Genomic DNA, 27012 nt, shown 5'->3' on the forward strand with positions numbered 1-27012 from the left:
GCGGACGGGAAGGATACAGTTTGAAGGCGTCGCGCGACGTGCAAGTGGCATCCTGAACGCGATCGATTGACGTTTCGTTGAACGCCTCCAAATAAACAGCCTTGCCATGTGGTGGAATTGCTCGCAACCATCATTCTGAATCGATACTTCGCCGATGGGGTTCACGAATAATGGACCCCGAGTGTAACAAGGAGTACTTGGTCCACCAGCGGAGAGTGGGCCTGATGTGCGGACAGCTGAGGGCGCAATACGGCGGCCTGGCAATCAACAGAACATTCCATGATTCCACCCGACACGCGACATAACAGCTCACGATCCAACTGTCGCACAATGTATGCCTCGTCAGGTGTCAGTCGGTATTGCTCGGCCCTACTGGAACTCGTGGTTGTCTCAGAAAAGCAAATAGGAGATTTGCGTCGTAATCGGCTACAGCGCCCTGAACCTTCGGCGTGGACGAGAAGCTTAGACGATATAGCATGACGCGGAAGCGCCGGTGCCGGCTCACCCTATTTTAGCGTGCCCCTCTCGTTGTCCTGCGCCATCCCTTCTTGCTTTGCTCTGCTAGCTTGTAGGCGGGTGGCTGGTGGTGCCCTCTGACTGGGTTGTCTGCTCGACCGCAGGCAGCCAGTGATTGCAAGTTGGGACGTCAGGGTTCCCGAAGCCAGCAGCCCCGCCATCGCGTGACTAAGCGACTATCCGCCGAAAATTCGAGCAGACAGTCACAGCGAGCATATCGTGATATTTGCGACAACAGTTGTGAATTTCTCGAAGCAACACAGGCGACATGGCGCAAACAGATCAAAATGGCCCACCGGCGGCGTCTGCAGATTTGCCACCGGCGATGGCTGATGTCAAGTCGAAAAAAGTAGACGACTTGCTGAAAGAGATGAACCGTATGCCAATCTTCATGACCAGTCTAGATGAAACAGATGGCGAGGGAGGCGAGAACATGGCGCTCGAGGCGTTGAAAGCGATGGCGTACGAGGGAACCCGTGCGGAGATCGCTGAGAACTTCCGGCAGCAAGGCAACGAATGCGCGCGGGCAAAGCAATGGACAGACGCGAAAGAGTTCTACGACAAAGCAATAGCGGCGCTCAAAGGTCCACAAACAAACCCTGATCCAGATGCGGAAGGTCCAGACGTTATTCCCGTGGAGCTTGACGAGAAGGAGGAGGCGGAGAAGGAAAGAGCGATTGCAGAGGCCGTCTATGTCAACCGAGCATTATGCAATTTGGAGAAGAGTGAGTTTGCAAGCACACCCTGAAGACAGGCATTATGGCTTCTTCACCAAAGTTTCGACTGTGGTCTGCTGACACGCGGCAGAAAATTATCGCTCTTGCATTCAAGATTGCGTATCCACGCTCAAGATCAACCCCGCAAACGTCAAAGCCTTCTACAGATCAGCCACTGCTGGTCTAGCACTCGACAAGCTACAGGAAGCAGCCTGGGCTTGCGACAGAGGCCTGGCCCTAGATGCCAACAACGCCCCTCTCAAGGCCCTCAAAACCAAGATCGATGCTCGGAAGCAGTACATAGAATCCGTCGAGAAGGCGCGTCGCGAACGAGAAGAAAAGGCTGCATCAGAGCGGTTAACACTCAAACTCGCCTTGAGGAGCCGGAATATCCTGACGCGGAGCACGGAGAAGCCCCCAGATTTGGAAGACGCCACTGTCAAGCTGGAGAACAGCCTGGATCCTTCTTCAACACTCACGGTGCCAGTCATACTGCTGTATCCCATGCACTCGCAGTCTGACTTCATCAAGGCGTTCTCTGAGAAAGAGAAGCTAGACGAACATCTCGACTACATCTTCCCGCTGCCATGGGACGAGAAGCACGAGTACACCATCGACAACATAGAGTCTTACATGGAAACTGCAGCCGGTGGTCTGATCAAAGTAGGAAAGAAGATGAGCCTAGGCAAAGTACTTGGAAGCGGAAAGCCAGAGATCGTCGACGGCCTGGTAACGATAAGCGTGATACCAAAGGACAAGGCAGCTGGTTGGATAGAAGAGTTCAAGAAGCGGAAAGGAAAGACGGCATAAGTGGGTTCAACGCACATGCTCGGCAATCCCGAGGAGCGCATCAAATAGAACCGCTCACCGGACCGAACGATGACGATGTCTAGACGAATCGACGATATAAATGAACAGACACATGCAAAAAGCTACGGGCACCAAGTGCCAACCCCTCACATCACCCTCCGCTCTAACCAATTCCACAAAATCTCCGTGGCCTCCGTACATGATCGCTGACGTACCTCCCGCACCGACCAGCCACAACGTGCATCGCGTACCGTATCCCCACTGAATCACTACCCTGACCCGTGCTGTCCTGTCCGAGGAGCTCATCGGGCAAACCGGCTATATCAAACCACTTTTATGAACTCGACCACCAACTTCGCCCAAATAGTATACAGAGGCTAAATAGGACTCTGACCACCTTCCAGATCGTGTTCCGCCCGTACCCTCCAGCCCGGTAACGGGATGCATGCACGAACGAACGCATCGAGGTGCATTCTTTTCTGCATGCGCAAGAACAACTGGCAGCGGCTACGTGCAGCAATGTTTCATATTGACAACGGCTTCCCGCTGCCTAACTCAATTTATTGTACTGTATATGATTTGCCCTGCAGCCACACCACCATCGCGTACCGCATTAAGCAGGTGTTCGCACGGCTCGCTTATGCAAGGTACATCTTTTGTCCCATGGTTCAACACGTTGCTGCAGGCTGGCTGAGAAATAGCTGGTGGGGTCGGGGCTAGGGGATGTCGCATTTTAGCCGTCGGTGCGTTGTTGGGGCCCGGACGTGCCATTGGTGGTAATATCGAGGAATGATAATGAGGGGTTGGACCAATCACCACGACAGCACGAAGGGATTTTATCTAATGCTTTGGATTTTTATGTTGGGAAAATACATTGATGTGATGTGCTGCAGGAAGTGCCTGTACCGTCGCCAGACAGGGGCTGACAACGTCATCCGCTGACAGATAGGAAACATGGGCCCGGGGGTAAATTGTACAAAATGAACCTTCACCACATATGATAGCCATCCAACGCCCGGTCGCCATGGTACTTCCGCTCGGGTGAAAGCAATCGCTAGATCTACTGGAAGGTTGCCGAAGCAATCTGAATGTGAACATGAGGCCGATAACATGAGAATATTAGAACATGACAGAAGCCGACAGTTCTGATACCCGAAGTGGTTGGATCGCAAGGTACATGTAATGTGTAGTATGCCGCGAGATGGTATCTGCGGCATCTGGAGTACTCAGCTACTCCTTCACGTAGAGCCTGTCCTTTCGCACCATCGCTTCCTTCAGGTCATGCCAGGCCATTCTGCTCATGAACCTATCGGCACCATGATGGTACTTCTCGGGTTCCCGCACCACTTCGTCGGCCTTGATCTGCTCCAGGTAACCCAAAAACCTGACGTCGGTACGGCCCAGTTGCCGACGTCCGCCAAAGTACATTGTGACCCTGCGGAGCTTGGCGTTGCGGAGGATGCGGAGGCAGTTCGCCAGGTAGTCATCGTTCAGATAGCGGCGCTCCTCGTTGGAGCGGACATAGGGTGTGTCCTTTGGGCGTGCGTCATCGAAGACGAACTTGACGTCGCGAAGGTATTGAATGTTCTCGGGGCCGATCATTCTGAGGAAGTGCAGTACGTCCTGGTAACCGATCTCCTTGGGTACCGGCTCCCAGTAGGGTCCTCGAGTATCGTAGTGTCGGTGGAAGGAGAATGTGTTCTCGCCGTATAAGATCGAACAGCCTTCGTTATGCACCAGCTTACAGGTCCTGAGGAATTGACCAGACTTGGTTAGGCTTTCCTTGGGATCGATGGCCGTCATCGGAATCCTGAGCTTCGAGGTCTTGTCCTTGCGAGCGAAAAGGTACCGATAGATAGTGTTCCTTAGCTCGGGCGGCAGATCCGTGAAACCTACGCTGCCTACCGCGGACTTTCCGGCTGGCTGCGGACCTGTAACACGGGACTTAGTCGATTTGCCTGGCTGCATCTCGTGTAGTTTGCCCTGCTCGTTGGTCTGTAGGATGGTGCTGTCGAGCTTGACGAAGAGTGGACCGTGGAAGCCTAGCGGGACGTTGAACTGCAAGGTCATGGGCGGCTTCTTCGGAGCACTCCGATGAAAGGCGCCGGCATCCTCATTGTCGGTGAGGTCATCGAGCTCCTGGCGGTAGACAACGGGCTCTAGACGCGGAGACGGAGGTGAGGGACTGCGCTTGCGCTTCAGTGCGCCCTTTTTCTTCTTGTCTGAACGGCTGCGCGGGTCCATATCGTCCTCTTCCTCCTCGTCGCTCAACTCGCTCAACTCACTCTCGGTCAAGGCGTCAAAGTCGGCGTCTTCGAAATCGACGTAGCCTGCCACTTTCTGAATCTTGCCTGCGCTCTTTCGAACCGGACGGCCTGTCTTCTGGTTGTACTGCGTGATCTTGGAAGGGCTGCCTAGCTCCGGACTCGAGTCGCGACTCTTCGGTGTTGTTGGAGGAGGCAGGCTCGGTGTCTTGAGTTTGGGCGCCATGATGTGATTCTTATATGCGGACACCTTGCTAGTCGAGGCTGTTAGCGGTGTAAGAAACGGTCACGCTTGGCCGTTGGATCCCCGCTGTTAGAAGCAGAGGGAGAGGTAGAGGTTGCGGCTAAGAAGGAGTTGATGCAGTAGACGCGGGGTCAGTAAACAGAGAAAGCGCGTCTAAGGCAGTGACGGTCGTTGCCACGCGCGCTTTCCAGGCTAAGAACTGTTACTAGTAACCTTGGCAGTCGGTTGGAGGAGGTGAGGGCAGTGTCCTTCATCCATGCTCAGAAGTTCCTACGATCTCAGAGACTGGGTGCAGGCTGTCACCTGTCTTTCGTGCACGAAGCTCGAAAGCGCACGTTGAAAACGCTTATCAGAAATCGATCACAGTCTGCGTGTGAAGGAGCTGCCAAGTGGTACTGTCGTGAGTCCATCAGGGTCTCTCTCAGGGCTAGGGTAGAAGTGAGTGGAAAGCTTGTGTCCAGCCGTGTTATCTAGCAGGAGCAAAGTTCAGTTCCGCGTTCGGCCTCTCGATTAGCAATTACGCATGCTGAGAGTTAAGGTGAACCGCTGTTGCTTCGCCTGCTTATGTGAAGGTGTAGAGTCAATATAGTCGACGTCATACTGAGGTGTGGCACATTCATGGTGAGTAATTCTTATGAGCAACAACAAGACGTGGTGACAACAACGATTACATTGGAATGCTACATACAAGGTGATGACAGCGGAACGGAGTGAAGGCACTATACATTTCGTGCTCCAGACCATACCGCGCCGGACACAATACAGCAGCATCAACAGATGCTTCCTACGTAACGAGCCGATCATAGATTTTTTCGTCCCCCTAGGTGGTGGGTGCCGGGGCGTGTCAACAGCTCCCACATCGGCCAGCTTGCGCCAGCCAAGTGAGGATGCAGCTGAATTGAAAGCAGTCATATCATCTCGGGTTTAGTTACGTGAAGAAAAGAAGAGAGGACGCGAGACGGAAGCGTCGATATTTTACCGCCGGAGAACGGAGAAACGGCGCCGAGGCCCTGACCCCTGCCAGTGCCGCCCTAGTCCGTGATTAAGCGGGCCCATCGTTTCGTTGCCTCATTGAGACTACGAGTCCGGCTGGCATCGAGCACGTTTATAAGGTCGCGCCACGCTTCCACTGCGTATACCAGATCGACTCAACATGGCGAACCTCAGAGCAGCCTGCAGAGCGCCTTTGCGCCAGCTCACCTCGCGCTCCACAGCCTCAATTGCCACCAACCATGCAAGAATACAGACACAACAATGGCGGGGCTATGCGACAAGTATGGATGCGCAGCAAAAGGTACATCTTATGATAGCAGGATAAAGCGGGCAGAAATACTAACAAGCGGCAGATCCTCTCCCAAGATCTTGAACAAGCCGATCCCACCGTCTATCAGATCATCAACAGGGTTCGTTGCCACATACCTAGGTCGCAGATACGAAGACGAAGCTCACAATACTTCTATCGCAGGAGAAGAATCGCCAGAAGCACTTCATAAACCTCATCCCCTCGGAGAACTTCACATCCCAAGCTGTGCTCGATGCGCTCGGCAGTGTGATGCAGAGTATGTTCCGCGCATCCTCACACCACAACCTCAAGCTTACACGACGCCATAGACAAGTACTCGGAAGGATACCCAGGTGCACGATACTACGGAGGAAACGAGCACATCGACGAGGCCGAGCGCCTATGTCAGCAAAGAGCACTCAAGGCATTCGGTTTGAGCCCTGATGAGTGGGGTGTCAATGTCCAGCGTGAGTCAGTCGATCAAATTGCTACACCTTCTTCTAACAAAACACAGCCCTCTCCGGATCACCTGCGAACCTCTACGCCTACTCCGCCGTCCTCAACACCCACGACCGTATCCTCAGTCTCGATCTGCCCCACGGAGGCCATCTGTCGCACGGATACCAAACACCCACCAAGAAGATCTCCGCCGTGTCCAAATACTACGAGACCCTCCCATACAGGCTGAACGAGAAGACTGGCATCATCGACTATGAGAAGATGTCAGAGCTGGCTCACCTGTACAGGCCAAAGGTCATCGTTGCAGGCACATCAGCATACAGTCGGTTGATCGAGTACGAGCGCATGCGAAAGCTGGCAGACGATGTTGGCGCATACCTCCTCTCCGATATGGCTCACATTTCAGGTCTCGTTGCCGCCGGCGTCATCCCCTCTCCGTTCCCCCACTCCGATATCGTCACCACCACTACACACAAGTCGCTGCGAGGCCCGCGAGGCGCCATGATCTTCTACCGCAAGGGCGTACGGAAGGTCGACAAGAAGGGCAAGGAGGAGATGTATGACTTGGAGGGCCCTATCAATGCATCGGTGTTCCCCGGACACCAGGGAGGACCCCACAACCACACCATCACTGCTCTGGCTGTAGCTCTGCAACAAGCCTCAACCAAAGAGTTCAAGGACTACCAACAACAGGTTCTGGACAATGCAAAGTCCCTCGCACAGCGTCTCGGCGACTCAAAGGAGAACGGCGGTCTCGGCTACAACATCGTCTCGGGCGGCACTGACAACCATCTTGTCCTTGTCGACTTGAAGGACCGCGGCGTAGACGGCGCACGAGTAGAACGCATCCTCGAGCTTGTAGGCGTCGCGTCGAACAAGAACACTGTCCCCGGTGACAAGTCCGCCATGAAGCCTGGTGGTCTGCGTCTCGGAACTCCCGCCATGACAACTCGTGGCTTCCAAACCGAGGATTTCAAGCGCGTGGCTGACGTCGTGCACCGCGCCGTCGGTATTACCCAGAAGCTTGACAAGGACGCCAAGAAGAAGGCCGAAGACACTGGTCGCAAGAACCCCGCCAGTGTAGCCGCGTTCAAGGAGTACGTTGGTGAAGGCGAGGACATCACCGAGATCATTGAGCTCAAGAAGGAGGTCGAGGACTGGGTATCTACATTTGCGCTGCCTTGGGACAAGGCGCAATGATGATGAACAATATGATGAAAATTCACGCCTGGTAGCAGGGTTTCGGCGTTCGAGGTGAAGGAGGGCAATTTTATGTATATATGATAAGCTTCTTTTCACGGCTACGAGAACAATAGCTCGCTTGCCTCCACCACCAACCCGCCCTCACCAGACTTCCATAACCATTGTGCGCTTTTCGACTCATCAATTTGCTTGAGTGCTTCTTAAGGTTATGCTATCCCTCCGTTCTTCTATCTGTTTCAGTCTTTACTCTGCCTCCAAGCACCACAGTCCTTACCGACATATTCTACCCCAGCGAAAAATACACATCCTCAATACGCTGACGAGTTGACAAGACGTCACTATGCTTATTCTTACACTTCTCACGTTCCTCGTATTCACGAGCCACACCGGCGGCGCATTGGTACTCGCCCAAGATATCACCACATCTTGCACATCCGCACTCACCACACCCATCTTCATCCACCTTACTCAACCCTCCAATACCCCAATCGAGGCAATGCCATCAAAAACCTTCACCACTACGACTGAGCCCACCCCGGCGACCACCAAATCAGAGCACCAAACCACTACCCTCACACTCCACTTCGTCTCGCCAACTACACCAACGGCAAACCCCACGAAAAACACCACCATCAACGCCTTCGGCGAACCAACGGATCTCCCCCCAGAACACCATGATTGGGTCGTAGGCGCAACAGTGTCCCTACTATGTTACGACTTCCTCATCATGGTGGCGTTCGCATGGTGTTGGGTCATGGGCTGGTTCTGGTGGTGGAGGAAGGTTGATAGAGGGAACGGGCAGATGGATGGGGAGAGGAACATGGAGTGGTGGGGAAGGAGGGCGGTGGTGGATGAGAATATGGAAAGGGAGATGCGGAGGTTGGGTATGGTGTGAATGTTCAAAACGGTGGAGAAGGAGTAGGAGGTTGGGGACTATTTTGGAAGAGGTGGACCTGTATCATTACTCTGAACTCATCATTACATTCGACGAACCAAGCGTCAGATGACTATACCATACACATGAACCCGCTCCATCTCCATCTCCACCTCCAATCACTTACCCATGCATAGTCTGCCCACCCGGCCCCCTCTCCCAAAACTCCAACGTAAGCGCAGCAAGAAAACAAGGAATTTCCTTCCTCCCCTCAACCCAATACACAATCTGATCGCGTATCTCGCCCGCAAACACACTCTGCTCTCCGCCCGACACCTTCATCGTCCCGTTCTCGCCGTCAAACACTATACTGTTCTCTCCGTCCTCGTCCGCTTGTTTGAACATGCTGGTGACCTTGACGCGGCCGTTGGGCATGAAATCCAACTTCCAGCCTAGAATGGAAGCGACGGCTTCTCTGAACTCGAGGGATTTGGCGGCCCAGATCTGTTTGAGACGCTTGATCTTCTTCTCAGAGGAGGCGAGTTGGGTTTTTATCTCTTCGAGCTCGTCTCGGGCGGCGTCGAGTGTGGCGGCGGGGACGGTGGAGGGGGGTGTCCTTTGGTTCTCCAGCTGGTCGATGAGTTGGGCGTTGGCTTCGCGGAGATTGCGTACGGTGCTCAGTTTGAGGGCCTCAGCGTCGGCCGTGGGGTTGGATTTTAGCTCTAGAACGCGTGTTCGTGAGGATTCTTTTAGCTTCTTCAGCTGCGAGTGCTGGGCTTTGTATTCGGATTCGACGAGTTTCTGCTTCTTTTGCAGGGCGTGAAGGTCGTCTTGTAGTTGGCGATTCTTCCGACGTAGTTCGCCAACGCGTTCATCATTCTCGTCTGTATCGAGAGCGCGCTTCTGGCCTGTGGTCGCAGGCGCGGGTTTCTCCAGGTTGTTGAACTCTTGTTGTAGAGTGTCGACCTCTTTGCGATATTGGTCGACGAGATCTTCAAGCTCCTTTATGCGCTCAGACTTTGCAGCGTCGAATGTGTCGGGCTGCATTTCGCGCTCTTCGTCGTCAAAAGCCTTGACTTGGGCGCGCAGGAAGTCGACTTCCTTGGTTGCAAGGGCCTTCTGTCGTTCGAGACGCGCTCGCACCTTTGCGTCGGCACTGTTCGTCGCGGCGGTGTTTCCGGCGACCTTGAGTTGCTGAATTTCCGCTTGTAGTTTGGCCTTCTCCTCTTCGAGTGCTTGTATAGTAGCGTCCTTGACGGTGAGTTCAGGCTTGATCTCGCCCAACCTGTTGAGGAGATCGGTTCGCTCTATGCGCTCTTGAATGAAGGCTCGCGCGAGGTCTTGAGGTGTCTCGAAGAGCACTTCGCCGTGTATCTCTGCCTCGGCCTCAAGGTACGACGTCCACGAGTCGCGCTCTTCTTCTAGAACCTGCTTCCTCAGCTCTGCCTCTCCCAACTGCCGTTGTAAGTCGTCCATCATGCGCAGCTTTGTTTGCAGCGACCGCTTCTCCTCCTCGACCACCTCAATCGCCTTGTGTTGCTTCCGGTACTGCTTAAGCTCGGTGTTTTGCTCCCTTGTCAGGGTTTCCAGCTTCTTGATGTGTGCGACCTGATCAGAGAGTTCTCTCTTGATGACTGCCAGTGTTTCCGCATCTCCAGTGATTGCCTTCAGGCGCAAGACCTCAGCCTCCATCTGACCGACTTCCTCCTCCTTCTGCGCAAGCTTCTTCTGCGAGGTTTGTAGAGCGTTGACCTTGGCCTGTAGATCTGCATGCATCTCCTCCACACTCTCCTTCAGTACCTTGTGCTCTGTCTGTAGGGTGTTGTATCTGTGCTCGTTCTGCCGTTGCGATGTCGACAGCTCCTCCTTGACCTCGTCGTATTCCTCTTGTAGCGATTGCGCCCTCTCTTGACTCTCCCGCAATCGCCGTTCCAGCGCTTGCCGCTCGTTGGCAGCCTTCGTCTGTGCCTCGGACATCTCCTTGGTCAGCGCATCGTATTTCTTCGCGGTCATGCTGTTCGACGCCTCGACCTGCTGGGCTTTGCGAAAGTCGGCATCTGCGCGGTTCTGGGCGTCGCGGAGTTCTTGCGCATGCTCCAGCTTCATCATCTCCTTTTCTTGTTTTGCGGTTTCGAGCTCATATCGCACCGTGTTGAGTTGGGCGCGGAGGTCTTCATTGATCGGGTCAGAAGGCACAACCGTGTGCGGCGCATTCTGGGAGGCTCGTAATGTGGTTCGAAAGGTTTCGCGCAGAGGTTCTCGTTTGGCAGTCGCAGGCGCGGGTGTTGGCTCCTCCTCCTCGCCGGTGAGGAAGTTGAAGGAGGGCTGGGTCGTGTTGCGCACCGCCATGGCAGGCGCGACTCCGTGTTGGTTTGTTTGTTGTGTCGGGACGGGCAAGGAGCGTATATAGTCGTGGTTCAAATGTGGAGGCTACTATTATGCCATGACTATTGGCGAGGAGTGTTCTTTCCTCGCGACGGGGCGCAGATTCGAGGCGAGTGGTGGGTAATTGGTGGTTCCTGTTGTCGCAAAGCACAGTGTCTGGGGTTCACGGCGCCGTTCGGGCAAGGCCGCCTCAGGCCTAGCGCGTGAGCCCTGGAAGTGCGTCTGGCGCGCAAGCACGTGGCTTTCACTCTACACAAGTCACGTCACAACTCGAGCACGCTGCAGTAAGAATCAAGTCTTCATTCTAGTTTCAAGGCCATTGATGATAAAACTGCGGCTGCATCGTGAGTTGCAGGGTCAACTACTTCCTACTCTCGTACACCCGCCCACGCTTTCGAAAAGACATCGCCTTCGCCATCCCTCCAGCCCCATGCAACACAGTAATGCCGGAGCAGCATTTCCAGCTCCTCCAGTTCGTCTAGGAATTCCAAGCTAGCGATGCGCTCCTTCTCCTCGTCGTCAATCCACTTTCGCCAAATAGTACTTGTGTCCGCGACCTTTGCCCCGTTTGTCAAACCATAGCCCTGAAGGCGTGCACGTTGGTCGCCCAACTCAGGATACGCTATCAATGTATGGAGGTGAATGTTGCGGGACTGGAGGTTCGAGATCATCGTGCGACCAAAAGCATCTTGGGGCAGGATGGGCTCGTAGAGAATGAGAGACGCAGGCGTCGCAGGTTGTAGGTAGTGTGTGAGCAGTGATGACACTATTGATTTCACTGTCGAGGGCTGCAGGTAGACCAGGCACATCTCAGACAGGATCAACGTAGGTATGCTCGGGTCCAGGTTCGGAATCTGAGGGAGGGGCTTCTCGTCCGACGGGTCGGCCAGAGTACGTAGGTCGAGCGCATGGATGTTGTATGTGTCTGAGTGGTAGGAGGCTGAAGTCGACGGTATGTGCAGTAGCTTTCGGTAAAGCAGCGGCTGTCTCTGTATGGTGGCTATCTTGGCGAGCGTATTCGAAGGGAAGTCGATTTCGTGATATACGAGGCGCGTTTGAGGGTATAGGTCGAGGAGGCGGAAGAATCGCGTGTCGGTGCCGGCACCTAGAGAGATGATTTGCTTCGCCGACGCCGGGTAGGTGACGAGGAACTTGGCGACGAGAAGGTCGATGGCCGAGGTGCGGACATAAGTGCCTCTGTTGAGCAACGGCAGCTTCCGCGTTGTCTGTTGTGTCGCGAACAGCTTCGCGTATGGGTCGTGAAGATAACCTAGCTCTACACAGCTCACCCTGCTCCCCGCCGCATCTTGATCAGTCCCCTTGACGGCATCGTCGAGGACTTGGGCCCTTGTTTCACTGGAACCTCCCAGACCACCTCTTCCGCGTCCTCTGCCTCTTGATGGTCCGCCGCGGCCTTGTCCGAGAAGAGTTCGTAGGTTGGGGATTTCGTTTGAGGAGGCCATGTCCAAGTTCGAGATGGGCGGAAGTGGTGGGGTTCCAAGCTCCAGGTTCGCGCGCTAGGGCTGCACGCCAAGCCTCTCGCCCGGCCTGCCTTTGGAACTTCTGGAGATTTCTTTGACGCGCCCGTCTTCACTCACCTGTTGCGCCGACACCACCGCCCGACACTCGTTCCCCCGCATCAACGTCAGCGACCGCAAGCATGGAAGGCGAAAAGTACAGCGCGTCTCTGATCCGCCTGTGGAGGGTCTGGCGGACAACCAAGGAGATGATGAACGACCGGGTGCGTTGCGCATGCGCTTGAAGGAATCACGGACTGCGCGCTGACTCTACCAAAGGGCTACATGATTGTCGAAGATGACATGACCATGTCTCTTGAGGAGTTTTCAAGGAAATATGCGCGCGAAGACGGAGAGCCTGAGTATGCGCCAACCACAACCATGTCCAGGCCGCAGTACTGACCCTAACCAGCCGTTCGCGCCTCAACTTTTCCTGCCAGCCCTCCGAAGACATGCTCCGAAGGTATACCGATGCCCCGACCAAGAAGAACCCAGAGCCCCAGCCCAACATCGGCACCATTTGGATCGAGTTCAACGCCGACGAGAACGTTGGAATGAAGCAACTGCGCGACTACATGTCTCATCTTGTCAACGGCTCCTTCCACTCCGGCATCATGGTCACCGTAAAGCCCATGACGGGTATGGCTCTTCGACTCCTCCGCGGCGCAACAAGCATCACCGACGGCCCCAAGGGCGGTGTGGAGGTCTTTGTCGAGCAAGATCTGCTGGTCAACATCACAAAGCACGAATTGGTCCCCAAACATGTCCTGCTGAGTGACGAGGAGAAGCAGCAGCTACTCCAGCGATACCGTTTGAAGCAGACACAGCTCCCCAGAATCCAGTCCACAGACCCAGTCGCCAAGTACCTGGGCCTGAGAAGAGGTTCCGTCGTCAAGATTATCCGAAAGTCAGAAACAGCCGGTCGATACGCCAGTTACCGATGGGTCATATAAGCGTTCAGACGGAAGGGTAGAATGCGAGAGAGAAACGTTCGAGTACAGCGTGCCGTTCAAGCGAAAGCGCGCGTGCGTAATACCTCCAGCCGCGTCAAGGCCTTGAGATTGGAGTAGGCACCAAGACCGGTGTAGCATTGGGCGAGGCGTTTGGCGATGGAAAAGGGTCTGGTTTTTAACACCATTTTTGTACTATCTGAGAAGCAGGAAGGAAAGTCAGGGACGAACGAATCAAAGTCTCAAGTCTTCATTTTACATAAAGTGCCATGCTCTGGTGCCGAACCCTTTGTCCATCCCTCACACCAATGAGACAGGGTCAACTACGCCACAGCCATCCGCGTCACCATTTGACTTGTTTCCATACCACGCCGCATCCACACATACCCGATACCCTTAGTCCCCCTCCTACCCGCTCCTATTCCCAGCCCAACCTTCCCTTCCAAGTAACTCTTTCAGAAAACCATCGAAGTCTGTGACCCAGCATTACCCTCATCGGTGAACTAGCCCCATGGACTATTCAAAGCTGCATCATCCTATTCCGGTAGCTGCTAGTTGCAGACACGGGTAGCGCGGCCGCTGGGGTAGCTTTTGTACCGTTCAAGTCACCGTTCAGAGGACGAGTGGAGAGCTGACTTGGCTTGGCCCGGGATACGGGAGCCTATGTGTACGGAGTTTGTTTACCGGTGAGCGTGGGGTTTGGTGGTGATGGTGGTTCGGCTTACGATCAGCAGGGCAGGCTGAGGCTGATGGGCTGATGTTACCGGGTTAGACGAATACCGCTAACCTTGCATGCCGCTCGCCGGATTGGGAACATGGTAGTTTCACAGTGGTGGTAGCGCTGATCGTTATTACATCACCATAGCTGCTTAGACGTAGGTGCAGTAGATATGATGGAATTACAAGGTTCGATCCACGATCCCCGCGACTTCAGATGATATGCATTGAGCGCTGGAAATGCGTCTTGGGGGTATCATGCCAACTTCGCTATACGCCTTGCTGATGCGAAAAACTCTATGCGTACATGGTACAAACACTGTGGTAGGGTATAATAGGGAACCTGTCTGTAAAGAAGACACGAAATGAAGTTGAAACATCGCCGCAAACAATCTTCCGTTGTATACATGCCTCCTCAAGGCTCGTCATCCTCCTGCTCGAACGTCTCGGAAAAGTTGATCAGGGAGGTGAACTGCTCCGTCGTCTCCTCAATCTCCATCGTTCTTCGCTTGGCCTCATCTGCTAGCCAGCTAAGCGGCATCAGTATTATCTCGCCCTTGCTGTTCTTGAGAAGCTTCGTCCTTTCTTTCTTTGTAGACGATGGCTTTGGTAACTCGACCGCTGCCTCCATGGTAGTAATCGCGTCGCTGCGTCTGTGCCTGTGTTCGAGGATATCTACGTCAATCGTACGCTTTGCGATGACATGATAGATGTGAACCTTCTTCTGCTGGCCATAACGACGACTTCGAGCGATAGCTTGTGCCATGGCTGAGTCGTAGTCATACTGCGTCTTTGCCAAGAAGGGCGAAACGAATACAACGTGGTTGGCCACTGTCAGGTTGCTATAGATGGTCAATACGAGGTATCTATGTACATATGCAAGAGGGACTTACACGCCAGCTGCAGACTCGCTTCCCAGATTGAGTATGATGAGAGTTTTCCTCTTTTTGGGATTTGTGTTCGTCTTGAAGTCCTCCATAAGCTTCGCTGCCGACGCCTTATGTCGACTTCCGCCCAACGAGTGGTAAGAGACATTACAGTGGTCGAACACTGTCTCGAGAATGCTGATGATCTCCTCGTTTGGCGCGAAAACGATGCATTGATCAGATTGTGGAAGCCCTTGAACAAGTTGGGCAATCGCCTCAAGCTTGTTGCCAAAGCTCTGACCAGTTTGTTGGTCGTGACTTAGACCAAGATCAGCCATCCGTATCAGGTTACCTTCGCTTGCGTAGGAAGTGCAGCCAGTATGTACGCAAGTCTCGTCGTCGGTCCGCAACGCAAGACACTCTTTACATGCAGTATGGCCGCAGTGTGGTATCGAGAAGAGTAATTGAGGGTTAACTACGCCTTTGCAAACAGGCGAGCTACAACGGGTAGGTTCCTTGCCGACAGTTGCAAGTTGAAGATAGTCGTGGATCGATGCGATGAAACGTTTCGACCTTGTCCTATGCGCGAATTCGAGAGCGGTATCGCGGAGCTGTGAAAGTTCCTGCTTGATCAACCGCTCGCGCTGAAGTTTCGATATGTCCGCGACATCAGCAAAGCCAGATTTGGGGGTCTTTTGTGCTTCTTTAATCAAGCCGCGAACAACTTGGCTGGACTCGTCATCTCCGAGCCAATTGTACTGTGATATATCCTTCTGGAAATGGCCATAAAGGTCTTTAATGGTCGGCTCGTTGTTCTTAGACTTCTTCATCAAGCCCTCGAACTTCGATAGCAGCTTCAACAAGTCCTTCTTGGTGTTGCGTAATTGTTGCGACCTTTTTTCGAATAAGAGCTCAAGCGCAGATTTGCCTTCCTCTGTCTCAAAGAGTAAAGCACACCTGAGCAGTGCTTCTTCGGCACTTGCGGAATTCTCTAGGCTGTCATTCAGCCTGCTACTCCTGTCCGAGCCAGACTTCTTGTTGAGCTTCTTGATCTGCATCTTTTGAGAAATGAGGTATTGAGAAAGCTCCAAGTAGACGGCATGGTGAGCAGCATCCAGATCCACCGATAGGAGCTTCTCCGAGCAGTCAATGTGCTGAAGCTCAGCCTCATTCTGTCTCACAAATTTGTCGAGAAAGGCCTGCGCCCGTTGGTGTCTCGCTTCATGCCATTGTCTGGACATGACTTCCGTTTGCGATAAGAAGCTTTCTACATCAGTTTGATCAAGCTTGGAGACCTTCTCCGCGGATGTCGTAACCGTGCCGTCGCCACAGAAGTACCGACCAAGTTTGACTCCGAGGAAGGATGCCAGCTGATTGACATCAGAGAAGTTGGCTAAGGCTGGCGTTCCAGACAACACCCAGCGTTTATGTGCAGCAACTTGTTTGATGCTCGTAGCCATGAAGTTGTTTCCCATCTTGTTCGTGTCATTGAGATAGTGATATTCGTCAACGATGATTCTGTTGAACCGAAAGAGATGGAGTAGTGGCACTAGGTGTGATGAGCTACCTGGTCTCGACGTGGCCTTAGTTTTCGCCTTGGCTTTGGCTTTTTTCGATGGACCTGAAGTAGAGGACATGGCCTCGAAGGAAAGATATGCGCTACCATGCCGGATGCTTATTGGCAATGCGGCCTGGAATGCGGGTTGCTGGAGCTTTTCATCCACGAGTTCCTTCGTTAGCCGTTGAAAGTTCTCATAGTCATGACGCTTGTACACAGCCAGCTGGTTTGGGATCTCGCCAACGGCCCTATCGAGCCAGCAACTGAATGCACGACGGCTGGTCATCAAAGGCTCTGGCAGTGCGGTGAACGTTGCTAGCTCCGAAATGTAAGCTTCATCTGCAAACAGCGTCCAAGACACTATGATGACTTTGCTTCGTAAGAGGTCTTCAATCTTTAGACTCTTCAGCTGACTGTAGTTCTCTATGACAAGAACATTGTAGCTGTCGTATTTTTGGGATTCGAGAAAGTTCTCCAGTTCTGTACTCCATTGACTTGTAATATGGGGAGGTGAAACGATCAAAGTTGCAGCTGAATCCAGTAGTTGAGGCTGCTCAGGTGCCATGGATCGGTTGCGCTGAATGAGTGTATCCATCGTGCACTGTTCGAATTCGCTCTGGATGAGCCCAATACTTGTGACAGTCTTGCCGAAGGACGGGTGATCGGCGAGCACACCACCACGCACAACTTGCTCTGTCTCTGCTTGAGCCTCCACTCTCCAACCTAGACCTGAGTGCACTGATTCTTCTGTCTCGATGAGTTTCGTTATTATCCCTCGCTCTTGCCTTGCCATCCATGACACAGATTTTACCTGCGCACCCCGTAGATACTCCGGCGGCATAATTGCGGGATCTTGAATATCGTTCGCATTGCTTTGCAGTTGAAACTTCTGGAGGGGCTGTGAAGGTAAATCAACATGATCCGTTATCAGCCTCCAGGAAGTAGTCGTGGAAACACCCTTGGCAAACCTTCCTCGCGCGCGATGCGTCAACGACAGAACATCGACACCGATCCGGATTCGTGTCCCTGACAGATCACTGGAAGCTTCCAATTGAACTATATCAGGGCGTTGCTTGATGGCGCGCTCGAATGCGGCAGCAGCTCGGCGGTCCTCGTGTGCTGTCGCTAGACTCTTCTTGTTGACACTCCAGAGAATCTCGGGATACAGTGGTGCGCAGGAACACTCCCCGGACCAGTCTGACTGCACTGTCTGCCAAGATGAGCATGTCGGTAACATTTTAGCGCTCTCTAGAGCCCAGGAATACTCTGCAAAAGTACGCACTGAAACTTCATCTTGAAGAGAGACGTCTAGGCAAGTGAGCGCCTGGGAGCAATCTGGTAGGTTGTTGTCAACGAGGCATCCTTCATCGAGAAAACCCACGTTCAGAGGAACAGTTGCTGGTACAAGCATCATTTCAGCAGGGGCGTGCACGTCAGGAATTGTGATGGTAATGGCGTCCACACATCCGTCCTCCACATCCCAGGGTCGCCAGGATGGATGCACACGGGCCAGCGTGACACGGCTGTCTCCATAGTGTTTGCGGGTATGGTCCTGGCTAAAGACGAAGCTGTCATGATCTGATCGGCCGATAGGGTTAGGATCGAGAAACAAGTACATGCTGTTCACACCCGTTGACCTTTTGTAAAGGCTAGTTGACGCAGTTCCACAATGCGGTTGATGCTCGTAATCGCCGGTGATGGCCGCCACCTCCCGGTCATTGCCCCGAATTTTAATGGTTCTTGGTACGGTCTCCTCTTTGTAGTCCACAAGACCGAGCCGACTCCTCCAAGAGCTAATCCTATCAGCCGAGCCGCTCATGTTGAGAATATGGTTCTGGGTGTAGGGTATGCGTATATTCCACTCGACGTCGAAGAGAGTATTGGTGGTGGCGCTTTGTGCGATCGGATTGCGAACGAACTCGCGCAAGGGGCTGTTACCCGGGAGATTCGGTGGACATCTGACGAATAATGACCATCGAATATCGGAGCCGACCTTCAGCTCAATCGTGGCACTAGACGAGCTGTAGGTGATCTTCCACTCATTGTACTCTCTGGAGAATTCACCAATACAGAAATACTGAAAGCTCAGCTGCGCTTCCGATAAAATGGTCAGATACTCGCTCAGAATCGGGTCTTTTGGGCCCATATTGGCAGCCAGATGAGAGATGTTAGGGAAGGCATGGAACTTCAGTCGCGCAGGCAACCTGGGTCTCCACCGCCTGATGAAGTCGTCAGGTAGCGGCGTTCGACGACTCGGTAAGACAATTTCTTGATAAACGTGCTTGGGATTCCCGGCACAGGAGGCGCAAGCTGAATGTCCACAAGCAGAGCAGATATGGATCGCGGTCTTGCTGATAATTTGTTTGCCCTCACAGTTGCACATACGCGCACTCATCTTTGCTTCGTGCCTGAGCTCGGCCAGGTCGAGATCTTTATAAATGCTTGGTTCCAGGGTTGTATGACCCAAGACCTCTGGCTGGGCGATCATTCTACTAGTGGGCGGAGGAGCTTGTACTTTGTCAGATGTGACATTGTGTTCGGAACGAAAAGCTTGTGAGCCGGCAATGAGGGCAGAAATGAGAGACGCCCCGATCACTGTAGTTGACATGGCGTTGCCAGCGAGGTTTTGTAGGTCCTTTTGTGTTTCGTTCGCGAATAATAGTCGATCGAGCGGCATGCCTTGAAGGATCAAAAGCTGACTACCATTCAGAGTGTGCTGGCGGTTGCTGGCAAAGTCTTGCCCACCTGGAGTCAGGCATGGCGCAATGCCCAAATCTGCCTTGAATCGATCGACGTTTTGACTGACATCCCATAACGCCATCTTGTAAAGCGAATCGCAGCCCTTGAGAGCAGCAAACTCTAGGTGAGCAATGTCGATAGCATCATGTACTCTCGAAGATTGAGAATTGTAGAACTTTCGGTCAGCGAAATCGGGAGGCCTGCATTTTCGTTAGCCCGGATATCAAAGACATAGCAGTGTTGTGAAAGCTTACATGACCGTGCCGTTGTCGCTCCGCCGGCTCACAGGACTGAGTATTCCAAGTTTCTTCTCAGAGCGAATGTGATCATTCCGGAGCTTGCACAAAGCCCAGTCCGGCTCGTTCTTCAAAATGCTGTAACCACTTGACTCTTTCAGCGATTCAGGGAGAAACGCCTCGTAAGGGCTACTGCACTGTCTTTCCAAGTTTTGCATCAACTCCTTCCACTGGTATGTCGCTCTCTTCACATCTTTACCGAAATGGCTACGCTCCACAGCGATCATGTACATTCTCTCTCGGGTTTGCGGCAGATAGTAGTTTTTCGTGTCGCAATAGATCCATTGAGCTTCGTAACCGATCTTGGACCATCTTTGTACCACGTCATCCCAAGTCTTCTTCTCATTCTTGACATTCTCCAGCAGTACTAGGCTGGGGCGAAAGCGCTCCGCGTAGGTGTAGATTGCTCGCCATGTGTCGCCCGATTCGCCGCCGTCGTCGATAGTCTTTCCCTTGTTGTTCATCCGCGAGAGATCCTTGCAGACGAAGCCGGCGATGAGCATGTCTATGCTCGTGGGAATGTCGACCTCTGCTCCGTATGCTGTGATAGCGGTGGTGGTGTCTTTGCGTAGGAAGTCGCGCACGTCTCGGAACAACTTCCTGGGAGCGAAATTCCGCTCAATGTATCCCTGTTTGAAGATTTCAATCTCCGCGGAGAATTCTTGCTGAATGTACATTGGAGGTTTCCCCATACGTTCAAGTGCTAAAGAACATATTAGATATAACATCGAGGTTTGCGTGCAAATGACTGACCTTTTGATATCTCATCCAGGGCTAGCAACGGCGACTCAGTACCAGAACACATGGTCGCTACTCTGATAGGCCTTTCTCCTAGGCTTTGAAGAGCTTCACAAAGGCCGAGGTTTACTGCTTTGGCAGTCATATCAAACATGCAGTCTTGAATGTTCGAGAGCGGGGGAAGGCTCAGATCGATGCCTTTGCCAGCTCGACTTGGTTCTCCAGTCTTAGTGTTCCGGCGTGGGTTTGGCTTGGGTTGATCGTCTTCAACAGGGATGACGTCCTCATCTATGGAGATGTCTAACGATTCAGCGTCACTGGCGCTCGATGCTTCCTCATCGGAAGATGCAGGCTCAATCTCCGCTTCGCTTTCTTCTTCTTCGTCCGTTGTAGGAGAACTGTAGATGTCTGATACGTCCTCATCTTCGTCTTCGGCTGCGAGACCCAGGTCTTGGTCGGATACGTCCTCAAGCATGGGTTCAACATAGGACACCCTAGGCCGAGCCCTGCTGGAGCGTCCACTACGACCAAGGTTCAATATGCTGATCTCTTTTCCTTGATCCGAGTCGTTGTCCATCATCTGAACGTCCTCACCACCAGGGGTCGTCGCTGATTTTGGATCGTCTTCTAACGCGAAATCGTTCGAAGTCATAGGCGAGGGTAGCGCATCGTCGCCACAATGCAGCTCTTCGTTCTCGTCGGCAGGCTTCTCTGGTGTCCTCGAAGCTTGGCGCAAGCTCAACCTAGACGGGCTTCTCTTCGGGCTAACCACCTGTGCATGCTGATCGGGTGTGTGGCTCGGTAAGACCTTCCTGCGCTTCGATCTAGATGCGCCGTTGCGTGTTATGTTGTGATCGACTTCATCACTGACATCCTCTGTAGTAACCTGTGCCTCATTGCTGGTCTGAGATACCTCGCTACGTCGAGTTCTTCGGCTTCTGCTGGGCTGTTCTGGTGCCACACCTTCAGACTGTGGGATATTCTCGCTTCTTGTGGCCAGCTCCTCAGGCTTTGGCTTCTTCTTCTCGGGTAGCTTGCGACATAGATGGGTTGTTTTGTTGCGTATGCAAGTATCGCAAGGAATACTTCCGTCGCATTGTTTGAACCCTCGTATAGTGCATCGTGGACAACGTGCCGCTATCGCTGCCGATTCTTCTGGCGTAGGCAGTCGACATTTCTTCTTCTTGTCCCGTATACAGCGCGTACACAGGTCTGCTCCTTCTTCTGTGTGGCATTCATACGCCGCGTTGCCTCCACGGGTGAGGCAGAAATAACAACAGTCTAGAGGTATGACCTGGTCGGCATCGTCGGTCGCTTGAGGTGGTGTCGCGGTATTAGTAGGGATAGAGGGTGTATCAACTGCAATTGGTTAGCTCTTGAGGAACAGCAAGTGATGAGGATAAGGTGAACGGCATACCATGGACATGCTGGGCTGTGTGCGCGCGGCGAGCGCGATTACCTCGCGTATGGGTCTCAGCCAAAGGAGTGCGCTCAGTACTCCCTCTGCTGGCAGTGAGTGGCCGTGGTGCAACATGAATAATATCATCGTCGTACTCAAACACGCTGTGTGCAGGTGACACTTGGGCGACGCGCTTCCGCTTACGCGAATTGTTTTGTCCCATGGTGAGAGTATCTCGATGCGAGACACGGAATTGAGTATCGGCACAGCCGTTAATCTAGCGATAGAAGAATGAAGTGATGCGGTTCGCTCATGGCATGCAATTCGCGCGATGAGGGCAACAAAGTGTATGTAGTTCATGCGGCATGCAGGCACGTAGCGCGACGACGCGTCGCGCTAGTGAAGCGAAAGCACGTGGGGTCATCCTGTCACGGCATGTACCCCGCATTCCGTCTCTTGCTGCTGAGTTGTAAGGCCTGGTAGATTTTCAAGGAGGAACGGCATCTCTTGAATAGTTCATAGATGAAGAGAGAGTGAGAGGACTGCGTGAGCCGTTTCAGGCATGCACAGCCGAAGCGGATAGAATACTCAGAGAGGGAAGGTGCCATCCTACGCAGCGAAGTCGGGCAACACTCAGCTCATGTATACCTAGGTATCCACCCTCATGGCTTGGTACTCGTATTATCCTCACCGCAACACCTAGAAAACACTTAACGTCTTTGTTCTGCCTAGTGTTCACGACACTCACAAGACAACAACATGTCTAATCAAGCAGTCAACACATTCGAGGACCTCACCGGTGTCTCAACGTCCTCCTTCAGCAATCCGTACGATGCATTGATTGCGGCCTGTCAAGACGATCCAGTAAGACACTTTGACGTGTGTTTCTTGCGCATACTTAGCAAACATTGCAGGCTCAGATCCAGGAAAAGTACCAGCTGCATCGGACTACGAGGAATGGCCAGCAAAAGGCGAAGATGCTCGACGAGAACTTTCAGGGTGTCAATATAGACCCCATACTCTTGAGATTGGAGGACCCCACTGTCGAGCCCGGATTCAAAGATCCCCGCAATTGTTTCGTAAGAGCGCTGATGTACGAATTGCATTGAGGCATGTACTCATCCTGTGCAGGTATTCTGGGGCCGTCCCACAGAGCAAGTCAAGGATATGATCGCCCGAGTGCAGCAGGAACTACGAAAAGTAGCACCAAGTAGGCACAATATCATGGTTACCGTATTGTGATGCTAATGAAAGTAGATCTATGGCTCATGCCCCGGGACAACCAACACATTACAGTACTGGAGGTAACGCACTCGAAGACGGCACCAGAGATTCAGCAACTCGTCGATAGTGTGCGAGACAAGATACCTGCCATGACCGACTATACCCACGAGCATCGCACGCGCCTCATCAAGCCCTTGATTGGGTACGATGCTTCAGCGATAGCGTTGAGCTTTGTACCTGCAGCTAGCGAAGGACTGCACTCTGGCCGTACGACTGAAGACGACAAGTTCACTTACCACCATCTTCGCCGAGATATGTTCTCCATGTGTTGCGATGCAGGTCTTCAAGTGGAATCGCGATACGTCGTACCGTCAAGCCATCTCACCATCGGCCGCTTCATCTATACCAAAGATCAGGAAGACGGAAACGGCTCACTAGATCCTGAGAAGACGAAGGCTTTGATCGAGAAGATCGAGGAGATCAACGCGTGGCTACAAAAGGACTACTGGCCGGAACATAACGAAGGCAAGATACCTGCTGGTGGAGAGTTCAACGTGGGCCAGGAGAAGGGTTTGCATTGTGGGACGGGTCCCCTTTGGTATGGCGGAGGCGACGCAGTGCATCTTGGAAAGGGCTACTGAGCAGCATGAGGTCTTTCAACAACATGTTGGTTCCCACTTAGTATTGGGAGGCGCTTTTGTTGAGTCCACAGGTCAGAAGGTAGGTGTACAGCTCTCAGCTGGGGGCGTCGTCATGTGCTGGCTAGATTTCGTGTCGCATTCTACCAGACGGTATCAAAAGACGTCTATAAGGTAGACGCATTTATTACATTGGGACCTGTAAAGTTGTCGCGATTTATGCGTGTGTATGCAGCAAACGCCTCGAATTCCAGCCTCCACTGTTGGCGGCGGAGCGGCGGGGATGACGTGTGGCGTGTGGCTTGGCCAAAGCGCGTTCCTGAAGCTCCCCACGCGGCATCACAGACCCTGACGGTGAAGTTGTATCACGCTTGTTTCTGCTTTGGCTTGCATAGCTTTTGGACTGGACAGATCATCGAGGAGTAGACATCACACCCCGACCCGGCTAAACCTGTCCTTATACTGTAGCCTGGAGACCTTTGCGACCCCGTGAGGCCCCATTGCTGCTGCCTCCCAACGTCTTCACGAATACGTGGCATCCACCTTCTGCTACTTTATATACCCCAAAATTCGATAGCGACTTCCACCACCAAGATGTTCAACCGCGATCGACTTCCAGGCCTTCCTGGTAGCTCCCCTCGGCCACCGCCCCGTAACGACGGTTACGGACGCCCACCCCCGCAACAGCAACCACCACAAGGACCTCCACGAGGCCAAGACACAAGAATGGCGGGTTATGATGACCGGCCGCAACAACAGCGTATGCCCGCAAGGGGCCCTCCAGGAGGCGGTGGAGGCGGCGGCGGCGGTCCTCCACGACAGCTGCGGCCCATCAAGAGCCCAGGAGGCAACGCGTACGCTTTTGGCAACATGTATGTACAGTCAGCAGCAATGTAGTCTGCAAGCCTCTTCAAACCCCAAATTTCTATATATTCGGAACTCTTGGCTGACAACATGAAGCGTCGCAGTCTCCCCTCAAGACTTCCCACCAAACGCCGACGGTTCCGATATCTACATCATTGTCAACGGAAACTACGCACTCTCCGCACGACCAACACAAGGATGCAACCCGGGCGAGATCGGTCTCACTGATTTCCAGCGAACATGGGCCGGCATATCGCTTGGTCCCCAGGAGGTTGTTAACGCGGCACCATACGATCACTTCGCGTACAGCGGCGGAAAGTCATACTTGGGCGCAGTGGACGTGGAGGTCGGATTCGCGGGAAGGAAGACCACGGAGACACCTTACGATCAGGACGAGCTCGCTACCGTCTTCAAGAAGAGTTTCGAGAACCAAGTCCTTTCGCCAGGCCAGCAGCTTGTGATCGATATCAAGAACATACCACTCAAGTTATCGATACGAACTGTGACGCTAGCGGATTTGTCTATGGAGAAGGATGAGGCCAACGCGCCTGCGATTACCGATCCTCGAGCTCGTGGCATCCTCACAAGACACACTCAGGTCGACTTCTTCAAGGATGCCAAGACAGATATCAAGTTGAAAGCGTCAGCGCGACGAGCAGCGGCAAACTCCATTATCCAGCCAGGCTTCAAGTTCGAAGACATGGGCATCGGTGGCTTGGATGCCGAATTCGGTGCCATCTTTCGACGAGCTTTCGCCTCCCGTATCTTCCCGCCAGGTATTCGCGAAAGACTGGGTATCGATCACGTCCGTGGTATGCTTCTGTACGGTCCTCCCGGTACTGGTAAAACCTTGATAGCTCGGCAAATCGGAAAGATGCTGAATGCCCGAGAGCCCAAAGTTATCAACGGTCCGGAGGTGTTGAACAAGTACGTCGGAGCGTCCGAAGAGAACATCCGCAAGATGTTTGCGGACGCAGAGAAAGAACAAAAGGAGAAGGGTGACGAAAGTGGTCTGCACATCATCATCTTTGACGAGCTTGACGCCGTGTGCAAGCAAAGAGGTTCTGGCGCGGGTAGTGGCACTGGCGTAGGCGACAGCGTTGTCAACCAGCTGCTGTCCAAGCTCGATGGTGTTGACCAGCTACACAACATCCTCCTCATCGGTATGACGAACCGAATGGACATGATCGATGAGGCTCTTCTGCGTCCCGGTCGTCTAGAAGTGCACCTGGAGATTTCGCTGCCCGATGAGTCCGGCCGAGCCCAGATTCTCAAGATTCACACAACAAAGATGCGCAAGAACAACGTCCTTGAGCAAGACGTCAGCGTCGAAGAGCTGGCTAAGCTTACCAAGAACTTCTCGGGAGCTGAACTCAACGGTTTGGTCAAGGCCGCCACATCGTACGCATTTGGTCGACATATCAAGGATGGCACTACTGTCAAAGCAGACGTGGAAGATATCAAGGTCACGCGACAAGACTTCTTGAGCGCACTCGACGATGTTAAGCCGCTCTTTGGTGTCGCTGAAGAGGAACTCAGCAAGCGATTCCGTCATGGTATCATCCATTACTCGCCCTTCATCAGGGATATACTGGAGGATGGACGTCTATACATCAACCAGGTCAGAAAACCGGAATCGAGTCCGCTCCTCTCGGTTGCGCTCCACGGTCCCCCAGGTTCCGGAAAGACAGCGCTGGCTGCGAAAATGGCAATCGACTCAGGTTACCCATTCATCAAGCTCATCTCGGCTGAAGACATGATCGGCTACAGTGAGATGCAAAAGGTTCAACAGCTGGATAAGGTTTTCCGAGACGCATACAAGAGTCCGTTGAGTGTCATTGTCATCGACTCGATCGAACTTTTACTGGACTGGGTGCCGATTGGCCCTAGGTTCAGTAACACCGTTCTGGCTGCCCTGAAGGTCCTGCTTGCCAAGGAGCCACCAAAGGTATGTAGCCTCACTATCCCGCTTCTACTGTGTAATCCATCTAACAACCCTAGGATCGTCGCCTACTAATCTTCGCGACAACGACCGAACGCTCGGTACTCACACAGCTCGATCTCTTCGCCCGATTCGACGCCGAGATCGCCGTCCCGAACGTCAACACACAGTCCGAGCTGGCAGCCGTCCTGCGGGAATCCGGTGCCTTCTCCGATTCCGACCAACAGCGCGCCATCAGTGAGATCCAGGAGATGACAGGTAACACCGAAATTGGGGTTGGCATCAAGAAAATCCTCACCGGTATCGAGACGGCGAAGCAGGACCAGGATGTACCTGGCCGCTTCGCTCGCGTCATGTCTCGTGCTATCGCTGCCAACCGGGGGTCGATATAGACCAGGGTTGAAGTTTGACGAACTACCTGTGAACTTGTTTGAGATATGTCAGATGGAGTATCTTTAGATCTCTGCCACGACCACTATGGTCATGGCTTATGTAGATGCATGAAGCAAACCCAATAGAGACGATATACTACATCACAGTCACAGTTCTATCCCCTTTCATGCCTCAATGTACTCGCGCTTTCTTACACCTAACGTTCAAACGATAACAGCCTCACTTCTACCCCAGTCCCTGTTCAAATACCATCATACACGATACAACCTCTCCCACTTCTCGTTCGGAACCGTCGTCGGTACACAACATCCCCCTCACCTGCACAAAACCTGTCACTGTCAGACTCCATTCCAATAACCTCACATACATCTGACACCCCGTACACCTGATCTCAACAACACCCCCGGAAGACACGGCA

General features: G+C 53.2%; 9 protein-coding genes across 9 annotated transcripts; 5 read left to right on the top strand and 4 right to left on the bottom strand.

Moving 5' to 3' along the window:
* Positions 1 to 784: 784 nt before the first annotated feature.
* J4E87_001376 (uncharacterized protein) lies at positions 785 to 2042 on the top strand (the record flags this gene model as incomplete). The annotated part of the gene is made up of 2 exons (XM_049373020.1): positions 785 to 1241; positions 1348 to 2042. The coding sequence occupies 2 exons, from the start codon at positions 785 to 787 to the stop codon at positions 2040 to 2042; spliced, it is 1152 nt and encodes a 383-aa protein (XP_049237678.1).
* Positions 2043 to 3272: 1230 nt separating this feature from the next.
* Positions 3273 to 4532, bottom strand: J4E87_001377 (uncharacterized protein; the record flags this gene model as incomplete). Its single annotated transcript, XM_049373021.1, has 1 exon — positions 3273 to 4532. The coding sequence occupies one exon, from the start codon at positions 4530 to 4532 to the stop codon at positions 3273 to 3275; it is 1260 nt and encodes a 419-aa protein (XP_049237679.1).
* A 1294-nt stretch (positions 4533 to 5826) lies between these two features.
* Positions 5827 to 7491, top strand: CBS2 (Cytochrome B translational activator protein cbs2; the record flags this gene model as incomplete). Its single annotated transcript, XM_049373022.1, has 5 exons — positions 5827 to 5844; positions 5897 to 5953; positions 6016 to 6109; positions 6162 to 6299; positions 6347 to 7491. The coding sequence occupies 5 exons, from the start codon at positions 5827 to 5829 to the stop codon at positions 7489 to 7491; spliced, it is 1452 nt and encodes a 483-aa protein (XP_049237680.1).
* Positions 7492 to 8551: 1060 nt separating this feature from the next.
* Positions 8552 to 10717, bottom strand: J4E87_001379 (uncharacterized protein; the record flags this gene model as incomplete). Its single annotated transcript, XM_049373023.1, has 1 exon — positions 8552 to 10717. One exon carries the CDS (start codon positions 10715 to 10717, stop codon positions 8552 to 8554), a length of 2166 nt encoding a protein of 721 aa, XP_049237681.1.
* A 404-nt stretch (positions 10718 to 11121) lies between these two features.
* Positions 11122 to 12216, bottom strand: J4E87_001380 (uncharacterized protein; the record flags this gene model as incomplete). The annotated part of the gene is made up of 1 exon (XM_049373024.1): positions 11122 to 12216. The coding sequence occupies one exon, from the start codon at positions 12214 to 12216 to the stop codon at positions 11122 to 11124; it is 1095 nt and encodes a 364-aa protein (XP_049237682.1).
* Positions 12217 to 12413: 197 nt separating this feature from the next.
* J4E87_001381 (uncharacterized protein) lies at positions 12414 to 13223 on the top strand (the record flags this gene model as incomplete). Its single annotated transcript, XM_049373025.1, has 3 exons — positions 12414 to 12494; positions 12550 to 12632; positions 12683 to 13223. 3 exons carry the CDS (start codon positions 12414 to 12416, stop codon positions 13221 to 13223), a joined length of 705 nt encoding a protein of 234 aa, XP_049237683.1.
* A 1129-nt stretch (positions 13224 to 14352) lies between these two features.
* J4E87_001382 (uncharacterized protein) lies at positions 14353 to 21560 on the bottom strand (the record flags this gene model as incomplete). Its single annotated transcript, XM_049373026.1, has 5 exons — positions 14353 to 14779; positions 14831 to 19300; positions 19355 to 20099; positions 20150 to 21167; positions 21552 to 21560. 5 exons carry the CDS (start codon positions 21558 to 21560, stop codon positions 14353 to 14355), a joined length of 6669 nt encoding a protein of 2222 aa, XP_049237684.1.
* Positions 21561 to 22292: 732 nt separating this feature from the next.
* On the top strand, positions 22293 to 23398 carry J4E87_001383 (uncharacterized protein; the record flags this gene model as incomplete). The annotated part of the gene is made up of 4 exons (XM_049373027.1): positions 22293 to 22397; positions 22448 to 22612; positions 22665 to 22743; positions 22791 to 23398. The coding sequence occupies 4 exons, from the start codon at positions 22293 to 22295 to the stop codon at positions 23396 to 23398; spliced, it is 957 nt and encodes a 318-aa protein (XP_049237685.1).
* A 591-nt stretch (positions 23399 to 23989) lies between these two features.
* On the top strand, positions 23990 to 26593 carry J4E87_001384 (uncharacterized protein; the record flags this gene model as incomplete). The annotated part of the gene is made up of 3 exons (XM_049373028.1): positions 23990 to 24267; positions 24356 to 26207; positions 26261 to 26593. 3 exons carry the CDS (start codon positions 23990 to 23992, stop codon positions 26591 to 26593), a joined length of 2463 nt encoding a protein of 820 aa, XP_049237686.1.
* Positions 26594 to 27012: the final 419 nt, after the last annotated feature.

The sequence above is a fragment of the Alternaria ethzedia genome (assembly GCF_023757985.1).
Source record: "Alternaria ethzedia strain BMP 0044 chromosome Unknown scaffold_2, whole genome shotgun sequence".
Classification (NCBI taxonomy): Eukaryota; Fungi; Ascomycota; class Dothideomycetes; order Pleosporales; family Pleosporaceae; genus Alternaria; species Alternaria ethzedia.